The sequence below is a fragment of the Lepus europaeus genome, chromosome 1, assembly GCF_033115175.1.
Source record: "Lepus europaeus isolate LE1 chromosome 1, mLepTim1.pri, whole genome shotgun sequence".
NCBI lineage: Eukaryota > Metazoa > Chordata > Mammalia > Lagomorpha > Leporidae > Lepus > Lepus europaeus.
The window spans coordinates 139,300,174-139,320,166 of record NC_084827.1 but is presented as its reverse complement, the minus strand read 5'-3'; the positions used below and the strand labels follow the sequence as shown (position 1 = coordinate 139,320,166).

General features: G+C 38.7%; 1 protein-coding gene across 1 annotated transcript in view; it reads left to right on the top strand.

The window, feature by feature from the left end:
• The window catches only part of DNAH7 (dynein axonemal heavy chain 7), a 385,917-nt gene that overhangs the window by 346,190 nt on the left and 19,734 nt on the right, over positions 1-19,993 (top strand). The window contains exons 59-61 of the mRNA XM_062189419.1: positions 1,915-2,100; positions 4,637-4,774; positions 8,446-8,676. Coding sequence (XP_062045403.1) covers positions 1,915-2,100; positions 4,637-4,774; positions 8,446-8,676 — 555 coding nt within the window. The remainder of the gene's footprint in view (positions 1-1,914; positions 2,101-4,636; positions 4,775-8,445; positions 8,677-19,993) is intronic.

Below are 19,993 nucleotides of genomic sequence, written 5' to 3'. Positions count from 1 at the left end.
TGTGTATAACAAAAAACTGCATAGATTGCAAAAAGGTTTTCAGCAAAATACTCGCATATTACTTTTTAAAAATTTATTTATTTATTTATTTTTTATTTAGTAAATATAAATTTCCAAAATACAGTTTATGGAGTACAATGGCTTCCCCCCCATAACTTCCCTCCCACCCGCAATCCTCCCATCTCACGCTCCCTCTCCCATTCCATTCACATCAAGATTCATTTTCAATTACCTTTATATACAGAAGATCAATTCAGTATATACTAAGTAAGGATTTCATGCAGTTTGCACCCACACAGAAACACAAAGTGTAAAATAGTTTGAGCACTAGTTATAGCATTACTTCACATTGGACAACACATTAAGGACAGATCCCACATGAGAAGTAAGTACACAGTGACTCCTGTTGTTGACTTAACAATTTGACACTCTTGTTTATGGCATCAGTAATCTCCCTAGGCTTGCCAAGGCTGTGGAAGCCTTTTGAGTTCACCGACTTCGATCTTATTCCGACAGGGTCATAGTCAAAGTGGAAGTTCTCTCCTCCCTTCAGAGAAAGGTACCTCCTTCTTTGAGGGCCCTGTTCTTTCCACTGGGATCTCACTCGCAGAGATCTTTCATATAGGTCTTCTTCTTTTTTTTTTTTTTCTTTTTTTTTTTCCAGAGTGTCTTGGCTTCCCATGCCTAAAATACTCTCATGGACTCTTCAGCCATATCAGAATGCCTTAAGGGCTGATTCTGAGGCCAGAGTGCTATTTAGGACATCTCGCATATGACTTTTTAAAAATTGTTTCCTTGGAAAAAAAAAGTTAGTCGTTTTCTTTTCAGGAACTTAGGTGAAAAGATCATTCAAAATTCTAAGAAATATAAAATTTAATAGAATATAACATTTTTAAAACCTAGGAGCAACTTAAATGCTCAATATTAGATGATATTTATTAAAATAGTGTTTTCAAAGAATGAATCTATCTAGGCTGGCGCCGTGGCTTAACAAGCTAATCCTCCGCCTTGCGGCACCGGCACACCGGGTTCTAGTCCCGGTCAGGGCGCCGGATTCTATCCCGGTTGCCCCTCTTCCAGGCCAGCTCTTTGCTGTGGCCCAGGAGTGCAGTGGAGGATGGCCCAAGTCCTTAGGCCCTGCACCCGCCTGGGAAACCAGGAGAAGCACCTGGCTCCTGCCATCGGATCAGTGCGATGCACCAGCCACAGCGGCCACTGGAGGGTGAACCAACGGCAAAAAGGAAGACCTTTCTCTCTGTCTCTCTCTCACTATCCACTCTGCCTGTCAAAAAAAAAAAAAAAAAAAAGAATGAATCTATCTGTCTCTGTTACTCTGCCTTTCAAATAAATAAATAACAAAATAAAATTTCAGAAATCAAGAATACAATGCTATTAAACATACTAAGAGTATATTTAAAGAAAAGTATGTGATGGGAATGGAAGGGGAGAGCAAGTGGGAAAGGGGAGGGTTGCGGGTGGGGGGGGAAGTAGTGGGGAGGGAAGCCTTTGTAATTCATAAGCTGTACTTTGGAAATTTATATTCATTAAATAAAAAAATAAAAATAAATAAATAAATCTTTAAAAAAAGAAAAGTATGATTATCTCTGAATTATATTGGATTTGATTTGGCACATAGTGGGTACTCAAAGAATGTTGGTTGAATAGTAAATGAGTTAACTAGTTGTATAGTTGTATTCTCAGCACTTGATTGAATGAAATGAAAACCCACAAAAGGAAAGAAAGACCCTGGGAAAAAATTGCAACAATTAGCAGAGGCATATATAAAGGGAAATTTTATTCAGGCAAACTTTTTGTAAAATATTTAATAATAGGAGACAACAAAAAAACATGATTCCTTATAATGTGCTACTGATACCTCTTAGCTAGCTGAGTGACTTGATCTCCCCATTTTAGGAACTGCCTTATGATGCTTTGCGATATATGACTGGCGAATGCAATTATGGAGGCAGGGTGACTGATGACTGGGACCGGCGCACACTGCGCAGCATTCTAAACAAATTCTTCAATGAAGAATTAGTTCAAAATCCAGACTATAAATTCGACTCGAGTGGCATCTATTTTGTCCCTCCTGTTGGTGATGTAAGTATGCCATTCAAGAAAACCAAAAACAGTAAACATGAATTTCCTCTGGTAGTGATGATATATTTAAAAATAGTGATTTCCTCCTAGGCTCTGTTTTCTGTTCACACTTATCTGTGTTTTCTTTAGTCATATAGGAACAGAGCATACCCCATACTGAGATGTAGTTACTAGTTTCCTGTTTGTTGTAATGTGAGAGTATTAGAAATGTTGCTCACCCAAGAATAGCTTCCTCCATGACCTGAATTTCTCACTAATCCAGTCCTTTGAGTAAAAAGATACTGGTTTATAAATTATTAACATTAATATTTATTTCACAATTATTTGCAAGTCAGTTACAAGTGGTTATTTCACTATAGCTCCATATTAACATTGATATTATTATTTAATTGCTTTTACAAATGAGAAAACAGGTTCATTAGGGTTGAATGACTAGAGTCAGCATTTAGCCTGGCAATTAAGATTCTCATGTCCTGTACTATAGTGTGTGGATTTGATTACCCAACTCCAGCTCCTGACTCCAGCTTCCTGCTTACACAGACCCTAAAATACAGAAGTGATGGCTCAAGTAATTGGATTTCTGCCACTGCTACTAATGCGGGAGTCCTGGATTGCATTACCAGCTCTCTTGTTTAGCTCTGGCCCAGCTAAACTGTCGAGGGCATTTGAGGAGTAAACTGGCAGTTGGAAGCTCTATCTCTGTCTCTCTCCCTCTATCTCTCTCTCCCTCCCTCCCTCCCTCCCAAGTTAATGAATTAACTAATTAACTTTTTTAAATTATATTGAATGACTTGCTCAAAGTCATATAGGCAGAAAGTAGCAAAAAGACACAGAACCACTTGGTCTCTTGCACAAGGACAAGGTTCTCTTTTGCTTTTGCGTTTCCTCTAGTCCTATCTACTGATTTCAGATTTTTTTTAAAGATTTATTTATTTATCTGAAAGTTAAAGTTGCACAGAGAGAGAAGGAGAAGCAGAGAGAGAGAGAGAGAGAGAGAGGTCTTCCATCCGCTGGTTCACTCCCCAAATGACTGCAATGGCTGGAGCTGTGCTGATCTGAAGCCAGGAGCCAGGAGCTTCTTCCCAGTCTCCCACAAGCGTGCAGGGGCCCATCTTGGACCACCTTGTACTGCTTTCCCAGGTCATAGCAGAGAGCTGTATCAGAAGTGGAGCAGCTGGGACTCAAACTGGTGCCTATATGGAATACAGGCACTGCAGGTGGCATCTTTACCCACTACACCACAGTGCCAACCCCTGATTTCAGATTTTTACACAATTGATTTCTAGGGACTTCCAGGACAACCAAATTGGTTTTCATTTTATCTCTAAAAGTCAAATTGAAAGTTAAGCCCATTAGCACATGCAAAAGAGACACATACCAATAGCCCCTGACCCTAGCCCCATCATCCACTAGGATTAATGCTAGATGAGGACAGGTGTTGATGTAGCTGAAAGGAAAAGTCAATCCCAGAGCTTAAGTCACTGGTTGGGTGGAGCAAGTGAACATGGGGAGCTGAGGTAACAAGATCTCTAACAATGAACTGTCAAGTGAGGAGAGGTCAAGGTGAAGTAGGTGCATGTAATGATGTAACTTGACCCATGAAGGAAAACCATCAATGGTTTATATGTAACCATAGGTGCCATATATGTATATGTGGGTCTGCATAGAGTTACATAAGTGTCAAGAAAGTTGTGGCATTTTGATAAAAGTCTTGGAGATAAAATATATGTACAAATGGATTAAAAGATGCCTGGTGTTAATGGTGGTTATCTCAAGATAATAAGATTACAGATAGGGAGCCAGCACTGTGGCATAGTGGGTTAACCTGCCCTCTGCAGTACAGGCATCCCATATGGGCACTGGTTTGAGCTCCACTTGTGATCCAGTTCCCTGCTAATGTGCCTGGGAAAGCAGCAGATGATAGCTGAAGTCCTTGGGCCCCTGCACTCATGTGTGAGACCCAGAGGAAGCTCATGGCTCCTGGCTTCAGTCTGGCCCAGCCCTGACCATTGTGGCCCTTTGGGGAGTGAACCAACGGCTGGAAGCTCTCTCTCTCTCTCTGTCTCTCCCCCTCTCTCTGTAACTCCGACTTTCAAGTGAATAAGTAAAGCTTAAAAAAAAATATTTCAGATAACATTTACTTATTTGAATTGGTGAATTTTTTACACAATGAAAGTAAACTATAAACAAAGTAAGTAAAATTATTATTTTTATTGTAAAAAATTAAGAATAGTCATCAGCAAGATGTGACACAGAAAGATTTCTCTGGAAGACATTTCTAAATGAAGTTAGAATTTCCTTTCCTTCATTTAAAATTCATTTCAATTGAATGACACATTTTACTTTTTCTCTCAAAGTGTGTCCACATTGTTTTGTAAAATTTGGCTCAGGCTGAAAGACAATGAAAGCATTCAACGTCCATTCTTACAGGCTCCTCTACTCAATAGCTTGTGTATTGAAAATTACCTCTTTTCCCGTGAGTCCTACAGTATAATTGATTTCTAACCTCCTGGCTTCTCACCCTTCACCTCTGCAGCACAAAAGCTACATCGAATACACAAAGACTCTGCCACTGACCCCGGCACCAGAAATCTTTGGGATGAATGCCAATGCAGATATCACCAAAGATCAGTCAGAAACACAACTGCTGTTCGATAACATTCTTCTTACACAGGTGAGTGAGCTGTGCAGGAACCAGCTTCTGAGACCCAGAAGAATGTGCCAGAGCAGTCGAAGCTTCCTTAGATGATTCGTCAAAGCGGAGAAGCAGTTGAAGGAAAAGGGAAAATGCACATTTTTCCTAAATCGGGACTTAAACGTGGAATGCAGAAACACAGAAACATATAGGTTTTCCCCTTCACAGTCTTCTGTTTTGGAACTTAGATCTTTTGTTTGACTACAATTCTGCTTCTAGGAGTAGCACTTGGACTTTCTTGCAGAAGTCATGCCCAAATACATTATATATTATGTCCTTTCAATTTCTTTAAAGCAAAAGAATTTCAAAGATATTTGGGAAGCAGTTTGATAACAGAATCTGTTGAGAATTTTAACTTTTCTTTTTCCACTCTCAGTCTCAGTTCAGCAGGAATTTAAATGACTTATCCGTATAAACTATTCCAGAACATTTAACCTATTTTACATAGAAACAGTTTCTTTCACACTAACATTGTATTAGATTACATATTATTTAAATTATATGACTGCAGTAGTAAGTATAAAGTGAATAAGTAGGTTTAAGAAAAGAATGCAGCTGAATTTGGGTAAGCATGAAGCACTATGGGAGCAGTAATGCACTGCCGTGTAGCAGAGAAATCTTTTAAGACATCAGAGGGAACTCAGCATGCCATGGACAGAGTCAGGACACTTGAATAAAAACATTTGTTGATCTTGCTTGTCCATTAAGAGATCTTCTCTTGAATTATTCTTTGTCCAGAAAATGTGCTCAGTTATTTGTTTCTTTTTGTAATTTTTGAAAGCAAATGAATTTAAATGGCAAGAATTCCCATGGCGATTAAATGAAATTTTAAAAATGAAGGATGAATACTCAGCCCAACAAATTGTCCTACTAAATGAATTGTAACTCACATTTTTATTTTTATGGAATCATTGAGTAAAAATGATCACCATTAATACTGAAAGAGTGCTTATTGTGTGTCAGCACTGTTTTGAGGGCTTTTTATATAACAGTGCAATGCTCACGACAATCCTGTGAGGTAGATGTTATTATTATTTCCATTTCATAGCTGCAAAACCGAGACGCAGAAAGACTTACAAGTTTGCCCAAAGTCACATCGGGCAATTTCAAGCTGGGACTCAAAGCCAAGCAGTCTGGCTCCCAGTAGTTTGGCTGCAGAATCTGTGCCCTAAATTTTTATCCTATATTTTTTCTAGATTCTAAAAATGAGACCAACTCAAGAAGGTAGGTAACCAGAAATGCTGAAAAAGCTAAAACTTAAGAGGATAATATGGTATGCTATCCTTAATAGAAGAGTCCATGGTACTCTCATCTCTGGTCTACTCTATGCTAACATTTTTTGGATAAGGCAAAAGGAAAATGGATGTTTTTATGTCCATTTTACACATTGATAGCCTTAAAATAAAAGTTATTTCCTGGGCATAAAAGTGTATGTACAACATTAGTAAGTAGACCTTTAGGAACATTTGATATGTGCAGTACACAATGGTCTGACAATAGGATGTTTTTTAGCTTTATTTAAACTTGATGGTGTGTGCCACATTACAGAATATATAAAACAGTGAATTCATTCCAATAGAAAATGACTCAGAACCAAACAAATAAGCTTAGATACACAAGGGGTATTTTCTCAGTATGTAATTAAACAACCTCTTTCAATATTCTTGAACTCAGATCGGTAAGTACTATTTTAGATAATGGGTAAGTAGTAGTTCAGTGATTCTAGATTGAGTTTATCACCATTCAGAGGTAAAGAGACCAGAACCATAGAAGTTGGAGAGCAAGTTAATGATGACAAAACTTTTACATTGTGTGTTTAATTAATACATCTTGGGAAAAATGAGAGAAATATTGGAGAAGAGATCATTTGCTTCTGCTTAACTTGTGAATAAGAAATTGTTTCAACTTAAGATATTATAAAGCTAGATATGGTCTAGGATCCCTGAAAAGGTTAAGTTCTGTCTCATTGAAAGTGAATTCTATTTGTCTTGATTTGCTTAATTAAAGGATGATAGCTATTAATCAGAGAGCACTTCAAATATATCATGGAAAAATGAAATTATTTATTTTGGTTCAAAAATTTGTTGAAATCTAGTTTTTCATGATACACATTCTCTATGAACTTTTGGAAGACCCTTTGTAGATTCTAAATGGCATTTATGAAAACTCTAAGGAAGAGTGTAAAAAGGAAAATGCTAAGATGAAAAATTGCAAATAAATAGCACCCAATTGCTCTTACTTTTCTATCAGTTGAATGTGACTTTTTCAACCTATCATCCCAATTATGCAAATCTGGTGTGTGAGAGATAAAGGGACTATGTTATTAAAATATTGTTGATGGGTCATAGACCTGAGATTTGAGCTTTTTAATTGCCTTTTTATTTTTTATTTTTTTTTTGTGTGTGTGTAGAGGGGAATATAGCTCTAGTTAGAAAATATGAATATTTTAATGAGTTTTAGTGTATTCTGTATAGTCACATAAAAATTGTATACAAAAAACAAGTAGAAATCAGTGTGCAATTCTTAAATTGTATTGAATTTATCTATTTTGCTACTTTTAGCTAAATACTATATTTTTGTTCACTATTATTTGTTTTATATATGTAGTTACAAGCCAAGTACTTTGGGATCATAATAAAGGATTATTGTATGGACATATATAATTTTTACTAGCACATAATTGAGGCTTGACAATATTTAATTATTTTATTGTTCAACTTGCAGGATCTTATGGTGGTGTGTTATAGGTAGCACTAAAAAATCACAAGAGAAACCTAAGTAAACAATCCTAGATAATATTTATAGAATATTAAATGTTATAGAATAGAAATCAGGAAACAAAATCTGAATGAAGAGTCAACATAATTTCATGCTTTTGGGAAAATATGAGATAAATTCGTTTATATTCTAATAATGGTATTCTCTCTCCATTCTCTCTCTCTCTCTCTCTCTCTCTCTCTCTCACACACACACACACACACATTCATTTGTTCTGAGGATTAAAGAGTTTTTCCTGAAAATATAGATTCATTTGCACAGTGCCACTAGAACATAAAAAACAAAAATTGAATTGAAATTCTCCTTCCTTGCTTCCAAGGTGAACCATGAAAGACTGCCTTTTCTCCATAACTCTTCCAACTGCTTAGAGTAGATGAGCTTATTTTCTTTGCCCTCCTGGTTCAAGGAGAAAACTATATCTCTGCTTTTGGCAACCAGTGGCACCAGAGTTATTAGCAAATATATTTTGAGGCCAGCTTTCTCAAAGCAAGATCAGATGTCCTGCATCTAGATGTTAATCCCCATCAGCACTGGCCTTTCCTCGAATTAAAGGCGTTTTCTCCTGTCTGTAGCATCTATTCTTCCCACTCTATCCAGGCAACAAAGTGAACAACTGATTTGCTTTCTCCAAGATCCTCCCTTTTACCTCTGAACACAACACACATCCTTATTTCTCTTTCTCTTAGCAGTTGTTTTCTCTAAAAAATCCACCCTATGCCTGTTGTCATTTTAATAACTCTTGTGTGGCGAGGACTATGAATGAAATAGCAGGGTGGTATTCATCTCATAAAGATTTACCTTGGGATTTTTCCTATTCAGCTATTATTAGAACTTTATAAGGTTTTTTTGAGTTATAGTTGGAATCTTGATAGTCTCGTTCAGCAGGTGCTGGTGCAAAATCATCAGATGAAGTAGTAAATGAGGTCGCTGGTGACATCTTGGGTAAACTTCCAAACAACTTTGACATTGAGGCTGCAATGAGGAGATTCCCAACAACTTACACTCAGAGCATGAACACTGTACTTGTCCAAGAGATGGGGCGGTTTAATAAGTTACTGCAGACCATAAGAGAATCATGCATTAATATTCAAAAAGCAATCAAGGTAAGAAAAAAATACTGTAAAAATCACTGAATTAAACATAGTACTCATTTCTTAGTTCTTTTGACCTTGGAAGGTTATAGAATTCAGGGGATAATTAATAATAAGTAGGTAAATAAGTATAGAAGATACTAGATTGTGATAGTGTTTTAGAGATGATGTATGCCAAGGACACAAAGTGTTAAGAATCAAAATGATGGCCAGCGCTGTGGCTCAACAGGCTAATCCTCCACCTTGCGGCGCTGGCACACCGGGTTCTAGTCCAGGTTGGGGCGCTGGATTCTATCCCGGTTGCCCCTCTTCCAGGCCAGCTCTCTGCTATGGCCCGGGAAGGCAGTGGAGGATGGCCTCAGTGCTTGGGCCCTGCACCCGCATGGGAGACCAGGAGAAGCACCTGGCTCCTGGCTTCGGATCAGCGTGATGCGCCGGCTGAGGTGGCCATTGGAGGGTGAACCAACGGCAAAAAGGAAGACCTTTCTCTCTGTCTCTCTCTCTCTCACTAACCACTCTGCCTGTCAAAAAAAAAAAAAATCAAAATGATAAAAGTCTCTGTCTTTGAGGAGCTTACATTTTAGTGAGACAGTTAAAACACAAGCACATACGTACTAAAATTTTGTAAATGATAAGTTTCATGTAAAATATGATATAGAATAAGAGGGTAGAAAATGGTTGTGTGAGACACACTTGTAGCCAGGGTGGATCAGACCCCTCAGTGGAGTTGAGCCTTGGACATCAAGGGGGCAAGCCATGGCGTTTTTAAGGAAATAGCATTTCTGCTAGAGGGCGTAACAATTGAACAGCCATGAGAAAAGCAAGCTTTGCGGGCTGGTGCTGTGGTGCAGCAGGTTAAGCCCCTGTCTGAGTCCTGGCTGCTTCACTGAAAGCAGTGGAGGATGGCTCGAGTCCCTGTACCCATGTGGAAGACCTGTGTGAAACTCTTGGCTTTGGCCTGGCCCAGCCCTGGCCATTGCAGCCATTTAGCAGGGTGAGCCAGTGGATGGAAGATCTCTCTCACTCTCTCTTTCTCTCTCTCTTCCTTCTCTTTGTAATTCTGACTTTCATATAAATAAGTAAATCTTAAAAAAAAAAAAAAAAGTGGGAGGAGCCCAAGATGGCAGTATAGCAATGGGAAGATCCAAGTCACACAGGGCAAAATAGATAGTTAAAAAGGAGAGAGGATACACGCCAGACATAGAGCCATGGGAAATCCAGAATGGGAAGCCCAGGAGTCCAACAGACTGGGCAGGTCTATGCTGAAGGAGCAAATAAGAAAGAGAAGTGGTGGAGGCACAGAGGAGGTGCTGCAGAATGGGAGCTAGTGCCAGCCCCCAGCAGACCAGGTTGGACAGGAAATCGCAGATCCACAGAGCTGCAGACAGCAGTGGGAGGGGGATCATGGTGAACTGCATTTGAAGTTCTACATGGGGAAAAAGAGCAACGGTATAGAGGAACAAACATAGAGGTCAGGCACTCTCCTGCCCATCTAAGTCTCTCCCCTCCCCCCAACCAGACATGCAGCTGTCTGCGAGAAGTCATATTGATAGTTTACATTTTTGAAGGTAAGCAGGGGCTACTGCCTTTCCCTGTATGCACACACTCATCAATTGCGGGGGCCACCTCATCATCTCCCCAGGAATGAGAACCACGACATTTCAGAGAAATTTCTTTCCCACCATGCAAGCTGTACAACAAGAAGTCCTGAATATCGAAAACTCTAGCTTGCTCCATGCACCAGTGAGAAGTGAGCCAGGCCCCAGTAGGTGGAGCTCAGTGCACCAGAGCTCATAATGCCCGCCCCCCCAACAGTTGAGATGTGAGCTGGGCTCCAGGAGGTGGGACTGCATGCTTCCAATTCCAACACACAGACTAGCAGCTCATAGCAGAGGGAAACCTCACCACAAGCACAAAGACCCAAATTAAAGAGAAAAGCAAGCAGACCAAAAAAAAAGAAAGAAAAGAAAAATACACAAATTCCAAAAAACAAAGGAAAAATGCTAAATAAGAATAAATAAGACACTGTGAGCCCCCCAAAGGAACACTGCAATTCTTCAGTAATAGAAGGTGAAGAGATTGAGGATATGCCAGAAATGGAATACAGAATATTAATCATCAGATTACTTAGAAGCAATAAGAAGCATATTCACAATCTAATTGAAAAGCACTCTCAAGAAATTGAGAAATTAAAGAGAAGTCAGAATGAAATATTAGAAATGAAAAATTCAGTAGATCAAATTAAAAAATGCAATGGAAAGCCTTAACAACAGAATAGGTGAGACAGAACAAAGAATATCAGAATTAGAAGAAAAATTTCTGGAAAATTACAGTCAGACCAAATAAAAGAAGAAATTAGAAAACTAAAAAACATGATTGGAGATCTACAAGATTCTATCAAATGACCCAACATATGGATCCTAGGAATTCCAGAAAGTGTGGAAAGAGAGAAAGGACTAGAAGGCTTTCTTAATGAAATAATAACAGAAAACATCCCCAGTCTGGGGAAAGAAAGAGACAGCCAAGTACAGAAGTACACAGGACTCCCAGTAGACATGACCAGAAAAGATCTTCACAATGACACATTGTAGTAAAACTCTCCACAGTAAAACATAAAGAAAAGGTTTTCAAATGCATGAGATAAATGCCAAATCACATCCAGAGGAAACTCAATTAGATTCACTGCAGATTTCTCATCAGAAACTCTACAGGCAAGAAGGGAATGGCAAATATATTTCAAGTCCTAAGGAAAAAAAGAAACTGTCAACCCAGAATATTGTAACTGCAAAGCTCTCATTTATGAATGAAGGAGAAATAAGGATATTCCACAATGAAGAGAAATTGAAAGAATTTTTATACTCGCCCAGCCCTATAAAAGATGCTCAAGGATTTGCTACACACAGAAACAAGAACATCACTACAAAAGAAGATGAAAACAGAAAATGACCCAGGAAAAATACAAAGGAAATCCAAAATATAAAAACAGGACTGTTTAGGGAAACATGACAGAGCAAAGTTGGTACTTAACAATAGTCACCCTGAATGTAAATAGTCTCAGCTCTCCAGTTAAAAATCACAGACTGGCTGAATGGATTAAAAAAAACTAAACTCATCTATTTGCTGCCTACAAGACACATCTTATCAACAGAAGTGCATGCAGACTGAAAGTGAAAGGTTAGAAAAAGATAATCCCTGGGGCTGGTACTGTGGCGCAGAGGGTTAATCCTCCACCTGCGATGCCAGCATACCATATGGGCACCAGTTCTAGCTCCTGAATGAAGAGTGAGACATAGAAGAAATCAAAAGAGAAATCAAAAAACTTGTGGAAGCAAATGAAGAGGACAATTCGCATACCAAAACTTATGAGATACAGCAAAAGCTTTATAAGGAAAGTTTATAGCAGTTGGTACCTACATCAAGAAATTAAAAAGGCACCAAATAAATGAGCTATCAATGCATCTCAAGGATCTAGAAAAACTACAGCAAACCAAACCCAAAACTAGTAGGAGAAAAGAAATAATTAAAATTAGAGAGGAAATCAACAAAATTGAAACAAAAAAATACCAAAGCTCAGAAAATGAAAATGAAGAGCTGGTTTTTTTGAAAAAATAAACAAAATTGACAAACTATTGATACAACTAACCAAAAAAAGGAGAGAGAAGACTCAAATCAACAAAATTAGAGATGAAAAAGGAAATGTAAGAACAGACACTACAGAAATAAAAAGAATAATCAGAAATTACTACAAAGAGCTAAATGCCAGCAACCTGGGAAACCTAGAAGAAATGGACATATTCCTAGACATGTACAACCTACCTAAATTGAGCCATGAAAACATACAACATCTAAACAGATACATAACCAAGATGAAAATTGAGTCAGTAATAAAGACCCTCCCAACAAAGAAAAGCCCAGGACCAGATGGCTTCACTGCTGAATTCTACTAGACATTTAAAAAAGAAGTAACTCCAATTCTTCTCAAGTTATTCACAAATTTGAAAGGGAGGGAATCTTCCCAAATTCTTTTTATGAAGCTGGCATTACCTTAATACCTAAACATGGAAAAGACACAACAGAGAAAGAGAACTAGAGACCAATTTCCCTGATGAACATACATAGACACAAAAATCCTCAACAAAATTCTTGCCAATTGAATCCAACAACACATCAGAAAGATCATTCACCTGAACCAAGTGGGATTTATCCCTGGTATGCAGGGATAGTTCAGCATTCACAAATCAATGAATGTGATACATCCTATTAACAAACTGAAGAACAAAAGCTATATGATTATCTCAGTAGATCCAGAGAAAGCATTTGACAAAATACAACACCCTTTCATGATGAAAACTCTAAGCAAATTGGGCTTAGAAGAAACATTCCTCAACACAATCAAGGAAAATTGTGACAAATCCATGGCCAGCGTCCTTTGAATGGTGCGAGGAAAACTGGATTTCCACTTGCAGAAGTATGAAGCAGGACCATTACCTTACATAAACACAAAAATTCATTCAAAATGAATTAAAGACCTAAATCTGTGACCCAATATCATCAAATTATTAGCATTGGGGATACCCTGCAAGACACTGACACAGGATAGACTACCTGGAAAAAACCCCAGAGGCACAGGCAATATAAGCCAAAATTAAGAAATGGGATTACATGAAATTAAGAAGCTTCTGTATTGCAAAAGAAGCACTCAGGAAAGTGAATAGGCAATCAACAAATTGAGAGAAATTATTTGCAAACCATACAACTGATAAAGGATTAATAACCAGAATATTTAAAGAGATCAAGAAACTCTACAACAACAAAACAAACAACTCAGTTAAAAAATAGGCAAAGGACTTAGACATATTTCAAAAGCGGAAATCCAAATGGCCATCAGACACATGAAAATACGAATATGAATATAACCCTACCACACAACCCAGCCATCCCACTCCTTGGAATTTACCCAATGGAAATTAATTTGCAAATAAAAAAGCTGTCTGCACCTTAATGTTTATTGCAGCTCAATTCACAATAGCTAAGACCTGGAATCAACCTAAATGCCCATCAATAGTAGACTGGATAAAGAAGTTATGGGATATGTACTATATAGAATACTATACAGCAGTCAAAAACAATGAAATCCGGTCATTTGCAACAAAATGGAGGAATCTGGAAAACATCATGCTGAATGAAATAAGCCAGTCCCAGAGGGACAAATATCATATGTTCTCCCTGATCGGTGACAACTAACCGAGCACCAAAAAGGAAAACTGTTGAAGTGAAATGGACACTATGAGAAACAGTGACTTGATAAGCCCTTGTCGTGACTGTTGATGAACAACTTAATACTTTATCCCTTTTAGTATTTTTTTTTTGTTCTACTTAATACTATTGGTTGAACTCTTTAAATTTTTTTCTTTTTTTGCACAGGCAGAGTTAGACAGTGAGAGAGAGAGAGAGAGAGAGAGAGAGAGAGAGAGGTCTTCCTTTTTCCATTGGTTCACCCCCCCAGTGGCCGCTATGGCCAGCATGTTGTGGCCGGCACTCTGCGCCAATCCGAAGCCAGGAGCCAGGTGCTTCCTCCTGGTCTCCCATGTGGGTGAAGGGCCCGAGCACTGAGGCCATCCTCCACTGCCTTCCCGGGCTACAGCAGAGAGCTGGACTGGAAGAGGAGCAACCGGGACAGAATCCAGCGCCTCAACTGGGACTAGAATCCGGGGTGCCAGTGCTGCAGGCAGAGAATTAGCATAGTGAGCCACGACACTGGCCGAACTCTTTAATTAACACACAACTATTCTTACGTGTTTAAATTTAACTAAAAAGTGATCCCTGTTAAATATAAGAGTGGGAATAAGAGAAGGAGGAGATGTACAGTTTGGGACATGCTCAATCGGACTTGCCCCAAGTGGTAGAGTTAGAAACATGCCAGGGGATTCCAATTCAATCCCATCAAGGTGGTATGTACCAATGCCATCTCACTAGTCCAAGTGATCAGTTTCAGTTCACAATTGATCATAATGAAAGGATTAAGAGTCAAAGGGATCACATAAACAAGACTAGGGTCTGCTGATACTAACTGAGAGAATTAAAAAGGAGAGAACGATCAAACATGGGAAGCAGGATACACAGCAGACTCATAGAATGGCAGATGTCCTAAACAGCACTCCGGCCTCAGAATCAGCCCTTAAGGCATTCTGATATGGCTGAAGAGCCCATGAGAGTATTTTAGACATGGAAAGCCAAGACACTCTGGCAAAAAAAAAAAAAAAAAAAACCTAAATGAAACATCTCAGTGAGTGAGATCCCAGTGCAAAGAATGGGCCATCAAAGAAGTAAGTATCTTTCTCTGAAGGGAGGAGAGAACTTCCACTTTGACTATGGCCTTGTCTAAATAAGATCAGAGTTGGTGAACTCAAAAGGCTTCCTTAGCCTTGGCAACTCATGACAAGAGCCTGGGGTGATTACTGATGCCATAAACAAGAGTGTCAGTTGTTGAGTCAACAACAGGAGTCAATGTGCACTTACTCCCCATGTAGGATCTCTGTCCCAATGTGTTGTACAATGTAAATTAATGCTATAACTAGTTTTCAAACAGTACTTTATACTTTGTGTTTCTGTGTGGGTGTAGACTGTTGAAATCTTTACTTAGTATATACTAAATTGATCTTCTGTATATAATGATAATTGAAAATGAATCTTGATGTGAATGGAATGGGAGAGGGAGCAGGAGATAGGAGGGTTGCAGGTGGGAGAGAAGTTATGAGGGGGAAAACCACTGTAATCCAAAAACTGTACTTTGGGAATTTATATTTATTAAATAAAAGTTTAAAAAATATGCTCAGGATCACTAGACATCAGGGAAATGCAAATCAAGACCACAATGAGGCCGGCACCACAGCTCAATAGGCTAATCCTCCGCCTGTGGCGCTGGCACACCGGGTTCTAGTCCCAGTCGGGGTGCAGATTCTGTCCCAGTTGCTCCTCTTCCAGTCCAGCTCTCTGCTATGGCCCGGGAGTGCAGTGAAGGATGGCCCAAGTGCTTTGTCCCTGCACCCTCATGGGAGACCAGGAGAAGCACCTGTGTCCTGGCTTCGGATCAGCACAGTGCACCAGCTGCAGCGCGCAGGCCGCAGCAGCCATTGAGGGGTGAACCAACAGAAAAGGAAGACCTTTCTCTCTGTGTCTCTCTCTCACTATCCACTCTGCCTGTCAAAAAAAAGAAAAAAAAAAAAAGACCACAATGAGATTTTACCTCACCCAAGTTAGAATGGCTTTCATACAGAAATCAACAAACAACAAATGCTGGTGAGCATGTGGGGAAAACCACTATGGAAGACAATACCTCAGAAATCTGAATATAGTCCTACCATATGGCCCAGCCATCCCACTCCGTGGAATTTATGCAAGAGAAATGAAACTAGTAAATAAAAGTGTTATCTGCACCCCCATGTTTATTGCAGCTCAATTCACAATAGCTAAGACACGGAATCACCTAAATGCCCATCAATCAAAGACTGGATAAAGAAATTATGGGATATAGGAGAGCAGCAATTTGGCGGAATAGGAAGGGAGCACACTGATAGTCGGGAAGAGACAGTTTAATAAAAGTGGAGATAATGCAGGTTCAGGGAAGAGTAGGGGAAGAAACAGCAGAGGAAACTCTTCTGGAACTAGTGATTCACAGTGGACCTGCATGGAGAGTGTGGGAGCCCCAGTTCGGGACACCAGCAGCAGAATCAACACACCAGCGCTGGAACGCAAGTTGAGCCAAACCTCAATAGCCCGAGACACCAGCAGGAAAGTGGAAAGAGGAGACTAGAGGGAACGAGGCTTGAAACTCCGTGGGGAAAAATTCACCAGGCTAACTAGAAGAGAGAGAGGGGGAAAAAAAAAGTGACCAATATAGACACGAGTTTCTCTCTCTCTGCTCACCCCTCAAAGGCGAGCAAGACAAAGAGCAGGCACCATTTTGGACATACGTCATAAGCAGGGCAACCTCAGGTCTGCACCGGCCCTGAGCCTAGCAGAAAAACCTGACTCTGGGGGGGTGAAATTACAGGAGATTAGGATCTAACTTGGCAACCCAGTGGGAGACTGCAGGAGAATTGGAACCCACACTGAGGGCAGCAGAGATTCCCTGTGTGGTCCTTGGGAAAGAGCTTCCGATCTCTGGCTCCTGTGGGTATATCATTCGCCTGCTAACTACCTCCAGTTACGTTCAGCTGTGCGTTCAGCTGTGCGCAATTACTTCCCTTTTGAATCAAAAAAAAAAAGAATGAAAGAAAGAGAGATTTACCACGCCTAACCTGGGAGTGTCACCTTTGACACACCCACAACCCTGAGGAACCAAACAGAGCTCTCAGGCCATACTCATCTCAAGCCTCTAAGGCTCCACCAAAAGCAGACAGTACACTTAATATAGAGCCATAGAATAACAAGAAAAAACACCACAGTGAAGAAACCAAATATCTCCAACATGCCATACAACAAACGCAAAAACCGAGATAACAAGGACAAGGAAGACACTATGACGACCCCAAATGAAAAAGACACCCCAATTCAAGATTATGAAGATGATGAGATCGAAGAAATGCAAGAAGCGGATCTCAAAAAATTGATAAGAACATTAAGAAGTTCTCAAAAACAAATTTTTAACTACAGAAATACTTAATGGACAAGATAGAAAATCTCTCTTGTGAAAATGAAATATTAAGGAGGAATCAAAATGAAATGAAACAACTAGTGGAACAAGAAACTGTGATAGTGATGAGAAATCATAATGAAATGAAGAATTCAATAGATCAAATGACAAACACATTAGAGAGCCTTAAAAACAGAATGGGTGAAGCAGAATAGAGAATATCGGACTTAGAAGACAGAGAACAGGAAAGGAAACAGGCAAACCAAAGAAAAGAAGAGGAAATTAGAAATCTAAAAAATATTGTCAGGAATCTACAGGATACTATTAAAAAACCCAACATTCGGGTTCTGGGAGTTCCTGAAGGCATGGAGAGGGAGAAAGGATTAGAAGGCATTTTCAGTGACATACTAGCAGAAAATTTCCCAGGTTTGGAGAAGGACAGAGACATCCTAGTACAGGAAGCTTATAGAACCCCTAATAAACATGACCAAAAGAGATCCTCACCACGACATGTTGTAATCAAACTCACCATGGTGAAACATAAAGAGAAGATTCTAAAATGTGCAAGAGAGAAACGTCAGATCACTCTCAGAGGATCTCCAATTAGACTCACAGCAGACTTCTCATCAGAAACCCTACAAGCTAGAAGGGAATGGCGAGACATATCCCAGGTAATAAGAGAAAAAAACTGCCAGCCCAGAATATTATATCCTCATTTGTGAATGAAGGTGAAATAAAGACTTTTCATAGCAAACAGAAATTGAAAGAATTTGTCGCCACTCGTCCAGCCCTGCAAAAGATGCTTAAAGATATGTTACACACAGAAACACAGAAACATGGTCATCAATATGAAAGAAGGTAAAGGAAGGAAACCTCACAGCAAAAGATCACAGGAAGCTCAATTTCTCTTTGACATAGAATTAAAATCTGATTCTCTGTTAAAGCAATGTGTTAAAGTAATCTATTATGTTCTCTTGATGTCTGTTAAATTCTAATTGTTCAAAAACAGCTGAATTTTTATTAAGAGCTATGGGTTATTAAAATATGTACTTATTTTCAAAGATTTGAATAATCACCTTGTAACAATGATCAGATTTGGTCTATGTTATGTCATGATTATAAGGAATCTTATTTCAACCAGATATTTTGGATTTTGAGCCTTCTTGGCATTCTGGACAGGCATTCAAAAAATCAAAGTTTCAAACAATCTGGACTCTAAAATTTCCAGTAAATCCTGGACTTTGGTTTTTCCAGTCTGGGCCCAACTGAAAAAATCGAAGGACCTATGTCTCGCATCTTATAGAGACACCAACTAATCAGGCTATTTGGATTATATTAGAAGTACTGTCAAGATGTGACGTGGTACCAAATTTTACGTTTCTATAATGGAAAATGCTATTAATACAAATGATTAAGAATTAAAAAGTCTAATGATCTTGTGTTACTAGACATGATAGTTATCTTAATGAGAAAGCCCCAGAGGCCTAAAGGGTTAAATACTTGTAAAATCCTACAGGTGCTTTCAAAAATACTGTGAAGTAAGCAAGTGCCTCTTGTTGCTTGATGAGTTTATAATTTTAAACATGGCGACTTAAAGTCTTTTGTCATCCACAGTTATATATGATTTGCTGCTCATAAAACTAAAGTGTTGTTGGTTCTGTGTTTAGCTGTCCTCCTATAGGTTCCTATGGCCTTTTTCCAGCCACTTCTATTGTATTCAGTACTTTGGGATGGCTCTGCAAACAGATGAAGCCAATAATGTATTAACAGTACCAACTGAGAGAAAGTATGGTTAACTGAGGTTACTAAAAACAAAAAACAATTCAAATCAATTGACAATCTACAAAAAGATTTAAACATTTTAAAAGCTATTATTAAAATTGCTATATTGGTCTATTATGCTATGTTATATGTGTGTACATATTGTATGTCCACATAGGAAAATTTTATTAGGAGTTCTATTGTAATTGGCTTATAGATAAGATTGTCCATAAATTTAAGCTGCTAAAATCAATCAAAGACACATTTTTTTATTAAACTGTTATTTCATGAATATAAATTTCCAAAGTACAGCTTATGGGTTACAATGGCTTCCCCCTCCCAAAATTTCCCTCCCACCCACAACCCTTCCCTTTCCCGCTCCCTCTCCCCTTCCAATCACATCATGATTCATTTTCAATTCTCTTTATATACAAAGATCAGTTTAGTATATATTAGGTAACGATTTCAACAGTTTGCCCCCATATAGTAACACAAAGTGAAAAAAAATACTGTTGGAGTACTAGTTATAGCATTAAATAACAGTGTACAGCACATTAAAGACAGAGATCTTACATAATATATTTTTTTAAAAAAATTAATTAATTTTCTATGCCATTTCCAATTTAACACCAGGTTTTTCCTTTTTTCATTTCCAATTATCTTTATATACAGAAGATTGATTCAGTATATAATTAGTAAAGATCTCATCAGTTTGTACCCACACAGAAACACAAAGTGTAAAAATACTGTTTCAGTACTAGTTATAGCATCACTGCACATTAGAAAACTCATTAGGGACAGATCCCACATGGGATGTAAGTACACAGTGACTTTTGTTGCTGACTTAACAATTTGACACTCCTGTTCATGGTGTCAGTAATCTCCCTAGGCTCTAGTCATGAGTTGCCAGGGCTATGGAAGCCTTTAGAGTTC